At 34.3% G+C, this 6,075-nt stretch overlaps 1 protein-coding gene across 1 annotated transcript in view; it reads right to left on the bottom strand.

Annotated features, from left to right (window-relative positions):
- Positions 1–5,109: 5,109 nt before the first annotated feature.
- The window catches only part of LOC107687135 (chloride transport protein 6-like), a 19,096-nt gene continuing 18,130 nt past the window's right edge, over positions 5,110–6,075 (bottom strand). The window contains exon 21 of the mRNA XM_016484366.1: positions 5,110–5,581. Coding sequence (XP_016339852.1) covers positions 5,501–5,581 — 81 coding nt within the window. The 3' untranslated portion in view covers positions 5,110–5,500. The remainder of the gene's footprint in view (positions 5,582–6,075) is intronic.

Genomic DNA, 6,075 nt, shown 5'->3' on the forward strand with positions numbered 1-6,075 from the left:
ATTGTATTTTTTTTTTCATATAATTAATACTGAAAGGATATTTTTTTGTTTAGCTCATCCTGGTTTAAACATATTTTATAGTTTAAGACTGAGGGTTTTGATCTGGTATACAATAAAAAGTTTAAAGTAGCAAAATAAGTAAACTTTTTTTGAATATGCATTTGAATTTGGAATCTAGACAAAGCAGCTGCTGAAATATAAGAGCAAATTGAGTGAAATCTGCACTTATGAACTAGTATTACATCACAGAGCTTCTTATCAAGAGTCTTGTCAAGAAAGGCCTGTGTCAGTGAGTGACAGTCAATGAATCTGATGGGAGATGGGAGACCTGTAATAGTCCATAAACTGGCCTTTCTCATTCACTATGATGTGCATCCTCCTTAGTACAAAACCACAGATGAACTGGAATGAAAAAAATGACAGCATCCTAATTTGCCAATGAGGACTGCCACGATTAGCTCTCAACATTTTATGAGCCTTGTTTCCTCGTGGAAATCGGATCTGTGCTGAAATGGTCCATGTCCGACACATCAGCCTACATTAGGAGGTCTGCATGCATGTGTCAGAGTGAGTTTAACTCCCCGCACTCGGCCGTGAAGAACTTAATGAATCGGACTCCGAGCTCTGCTGTGAATATGACTGACTGAGCAGCAGGTGCAGACACTCTTTATTCATCACACATGACTCAGTCCTACTGTACGACCAGATATCTCTTAATGCCAAATATATATATATATATATATATATATATATATATATACATACACATATACAGGAGCAGATTAAGGTGGTCAGGGGCCAAATTTATTTAACTAATCATCTGTAATAAATGTCATTTCAGTTTTACTTTCTGAGTATGAATTATCATATGCAGTAAAAACAACAACACAAGCACTGTAAAAGGTTTTGTTCAACTGACTGGCTTCTCTCCTGTATGATTTCATGTGAGTCTCTTCAGACCCTAGAACTGTACATGAATTATGAGCTTCTAGAATGCATATTTTTAGAATATTGGCTGTTTATTAGTACTTATAAAGCACATATTCTGCATGACCTTATTCTACATCCCTAATCCTACCCAATACCTGAACATAACTACCTAACTAACTATTAATAAGCAGCAAATTAGGAGTTAAGCGTGAAAAGTCATATTTAATAGTTAGTTAATAGTGAGGATTGGTCCCCAAACTAAAGTGTGACCTGTAAATCAGATGATTTATTGCTATATCACAACTGACTGAAACCATTTCACTACTTTGCTATGAGCAGATGCTGCTCAAGTTTTTCCTTTGTCCTCAATTTCTCTTTCACCGTATTTTACATTTAACTAACAGAAGTCAGTTCCTTAATGACGGTATCCTTCAGAAAGTGACAGTGTTGCCGGTCTCATGAAAATGCGTAAATAGTACGCCAAACAAAAACAAAAAACTCGTGGTACAGATGCGCAAAAAAATGACTTTGGCGTGCATATGATACGCACGTGTTTGGCGTGCATATGACGCAGTTTTCGCGTACATATGATACGCATCTACCCCTCAACCCGAGATGGGCTACTGCACAACCCTAATCCTACCCATTGCGTAGCATATACACGCTAAAGTCAGTTTCTGCGTATCAATACCACGAGTTTTTGTTTTTTATTTGGCGTACTATTTATACGCACTTTCGTGAGATCGGGTTGATCTGTCGGACGCGAGTCGTTCAACGTCCTTATGCACACAAACTTAAACTTTAAATTATACATTAATACCTTACAGTGATTTTACCGTTTAAAGTACCGCGTGGTTAAAAACAAAAACCCTTTAAAATTACCATAACGCATGGCCTTTTATAATATATATATATATATATATATTTAAAACAGCAATATTACACTCAGTGTTCAATTAATTTTTACATTGTGGATTAGTGATCAAACAACATAGTAGAATGATTTCTGGGATCATGTGACACTGAAGACTGTAGTAATGCTGAAAAGTCAACGTTTGCATTACAGAAATAAACTGACATTAAAAAAAAAAAAACATAGGCTATATATACAAAACAACAAACGAACAAAAAAAAAACAACACTTAAAAATCACACAAAACCAAGGCACTCAAGGTGGAGTAAAAATAAAAAGCCTAAACAAACAAACACTCAAGTACTTATCTGATGTAAATACACACTGTTATTGGTATTGACATTGGTGATTGTGTTTGATGTAAATATATATTTTGATGTTTTACATAGTTGATTTTTGATATATTGTGTTTGAGCTAAATATGTTGTGATTTTTTTTCTTTTGATTATGCTGATGATTTGAATTTCCTCTCTTATTTGACCAAGTCAGGTGATCATGTCTGACTAATTGTTTGGAGTATAAAATACTTGAGTATGTTTGTTTTACACCCTGATGAAGGCCTGTTAAACACAACGTGTTTGTGTGCACCGATACGTTTTTAACATTATTATAGAGAAAATTTTTATTTTGTTACACATCCTTGACTGCCTTGGTTTTGCATGCTTTTTATGAGTTGAACTATCCATTATTCCAAAGCGCATCAGGATTTGAGAGTTTTTTCACCTCAGCAGCACTTTTTGCATTGTTGGTCTTATTGTCTGACATTTCACAATGTTCTTGTATTTTTTTCCACTTCATTTCCGATTAAATGAATGCAGCCTTGATGTGCATTAAAGACTTTCAAAAACATTCAAATATCTTATACCCCAAACTTTTAAATGGTAATGTACATGTATGCTATTGGAGCAATAAATAGTAAAATAAATAAATGTATAAAAATATATGTATACATTTTAGTTATGTTATAAATATATATTATTTAAATGATTAATAACCATTATTCAATAAGCATTTTTTTTTTTCTAATAGCAATGGATTTTCGGAGTTCAGAATGCCCTGTCCCCTGTGCTGGTGGTTTCTATTGGCCTGTATCAGATGGCAGATCACTGTCTGCACTCCCATTGGTCATTGTCACATTGTGTTGATACTCATTTGCATAAAACTAAGCTGTACACTGCACAAATTGTTGCATCACAAATGGCCCCGGCTCTGGAAATTGCCAACTTCCACTGAAAATGAATGTTGCTTTGTCGCTTCAAACAGCTGTCAGTGTGAACACTAAACTGACTGTCAATCAGTTACAGTTAATAAAGTTGAAATACTTGAATTTGACCAGAGCATATTTTTGAAAGTTTTATATTTTGCGTGAGTAACAACTTAAATTGCACAAGTTTTCTACAGTGACTTTATGCAAGGTCCACCTTTCAGTGTGATACAAGAGTTTATTTTATGATAATAAGCAGCATCTGGTCATGAATGCTGACTGGCAGATGTTCTGTACAGAAAATATATCGTCTAGTGGAAGAATGCAGTTCAACGAATACTTAAGTATTAAAATGAATTTTCTTAATCATTTTAGGATATGCAAGCAGTTTTTACAAATGCTGTTCGGCCTGCTGCATGAATTCTGAACTCATTCCACTGAACACAAGTCTTACAAAGGTGTATATTTTATTTTGACAACTGCATAAAATTAATCACCTGAAAAACCATAATGATAGTGTACGATATCACAATGAAATATTGAGATCACAGACGATTTTCACATAACATTTGCATATCGTTTATGAAGCTTTTATAACAGGCGGATGGTGTTTAGTCGGCTCTCCAAACCTGCAGCACATTTTTAGTCAAGAAATTAAACGGTATGTTATAAAACATACATTAAAAAGACACCTCTAATAAAACTTTGATAGTTCCACATCACAATTTAAAAAACTGCAATAGTAGATAAACAACATTTTAAAGCATATATTAAAACATATGTGACAAAATATCCTTCATCTTAAAAAAATCAAATAAAAAAGAAAATTACAGTAAACAATAAATATGTCAGGAATGTATAGTATACAAATGTGCCATCATTTCTTCTAATACTATTTAGTCTGCTCTTGTAAGTCCCTTGAAATCAAACCACAGTCAAATTATGATATACTAATATCATGACTGTGTTACATCATGAAAACAAGCATATGTTTTACATAAATCCCTGTAATTCAGTGATTTTATGGTGGTTTGATTAGCTCATTATTACAAACACACCCTGAGAACTTTCTTCCCTGACAAAATGTCAAGAATGTCAGGGCATTTCAATGGAATTGGAAAAAAAATAACGGAAGAAAAATATTATTAATGCCACAATTACAATTAAAACATTCTTCACTTGGAATAAATGCCATGACTTTACATTGCATTTCGAAATAGAGTAAATGTGTCACTAGAAAAAGGGATTATTGATATAATGGCATGACTATACGAGATGAAAATCCATACACATCTGATTGTTGAGTCCTAGAAAGGGTCTACTAAGATCTTATGAAAATAAGTCACTTCTATGGAAGCCCGTTTCCGCCACTGAATAAAATCACAATTATCTTTTTATTTTTTTATCTCACAATTCTCACTTTTTACATTTTGTCATTTCTGACTTCTTTTCTCAGAATTCTGTGATATAAACTCGCAATAGCATGTTATAAAGTCAGAATTGCAAGATATAAACTTGTAATTTGAGAAAAAAGGCAGAATTACAAGGAAAACCCAGAATTGTGAGAAAGTCGCAATTACCTTTTGTAGTTTTGTTCAGCGGCGTAAACAGGCTTCCATACATTTCACCCCAAATCAAAGAAAAGAAAAATATTCTGTTTATTTTTGTTTAGTAAATGAAGCCTAATTTAAGAAAATATTTTATTGCCTTTTAGCATTAACTCCAAAAAAATCTAATTACAGTTACGCCCCATAATTCAAATGATATATATATATATATATATATATATATATATATTGGTGACTTTCTTTACATTGATTACTCTATTATGGTAAAAAAAATTTAAACATTTAAAAATAAAATATTTGCATTACAGTAATGCACTGATTTGATTTAAATCAGCATTAATTATGGCAATACAATTTAAATTTATTTTGGCAGTACAGTAATTTGGAGAAAATGTTTAACTGCAATGAAAAAAATGACATGCATAAAATCTTAATGGTCCTAAAAATGCAATCAAAAATAAACAAAAATATTTCTTCCTTTTGATTTTAGGGTGATGGCCCAGGCATGCTCTTGACAGTTTTCATGACATTTACCCTTTCGGCCAGGGACTGTGGTCAGTGGTTTACATCAGTCTTTGTACAAAAGCAAACGTTCAGAAATACACAGAAATGGTGAACACTATTAAAACATTCAGAACTCAGAGACTAAATGAAAAGTGCTACAGTGAGGTTGATAAAGCACAGGCGGCGCTGATGAACGGGACCTCACCTGCATCAGTGCTAGCATGAGGCGTGTGTGTGTCAGGACGGGTCAGGTATCGAACTCTAGCAGTCCACACAGATACTAGGAATGGCTTTAGGGTGCGACCTGAAGCAGGGGTTCAGGCTCTTCTCACCTTGAGGACGCCATTACTCAAGCTTGGCTGCTTGAGCACAGACGGTGTCTTAGATTGTGATGTAATGCTGTCGGAGTTTAGCAACTAAAAACTCATGGGTAAGATTATGTCTGGTGATTATTCCCACGATCTGAGAGAGAGACACAGATGACAAAACACCACTTTATGAAACTGGATGGATTTTATGTTTATGCCTCAATCTACAGACATGAATTTTTAAATCATGAATTGTGTTTCAGTTAAAGGAACACTCCACTATTAGGCTCATTTTCCAACTCTCCTAGAGTTAAACAGCTGAGTTTTACCGTTTTCGAATCCATTCAGCCGATCTTCGGGTCTGGCGGTAGCACTTTTAGCTTAGCTTAGCATAGATCATTGAATCTGATTGAATCCGTTAGCATCTCGCTCAAAAATGACCAAAGAGTTTCGATATTTTTCCTATTTAAAACTTGACTCTTCTGTAGTTACATCGTGTACTAAGACCGATGGAAAATGAAAAGTAGCGATTTTCTAGGCCGATATGGCTAGGAACTCTACTCGCATTCCGGCGTAATAATCAAGGAACTTTGCTGCCGTACCATGGGTGCAGCAGGCGCAATGATATTACGCAGCGCCTGAAAATAG

The sequence above is a fragment of the Sinocyclocheilus anshuiensis genome, unplaced genomic scaffold (genome assembly GCF_001515605.1).
Source record: "Sinocyclocheilus anshuiensis isolate Anshui unplaced genomic scaffold, SAMN03320099.WGS_v1.1 scaffold1203, whole genome shotgun sequence".
Taxonomy (NCBI): Eukaryota; Metazoa; Chordata; class Actinopteri; order Cypriniformes; family Cyprinidae; genus Sinocyclocheilus; species Sinocyclocheilus anshuiensis.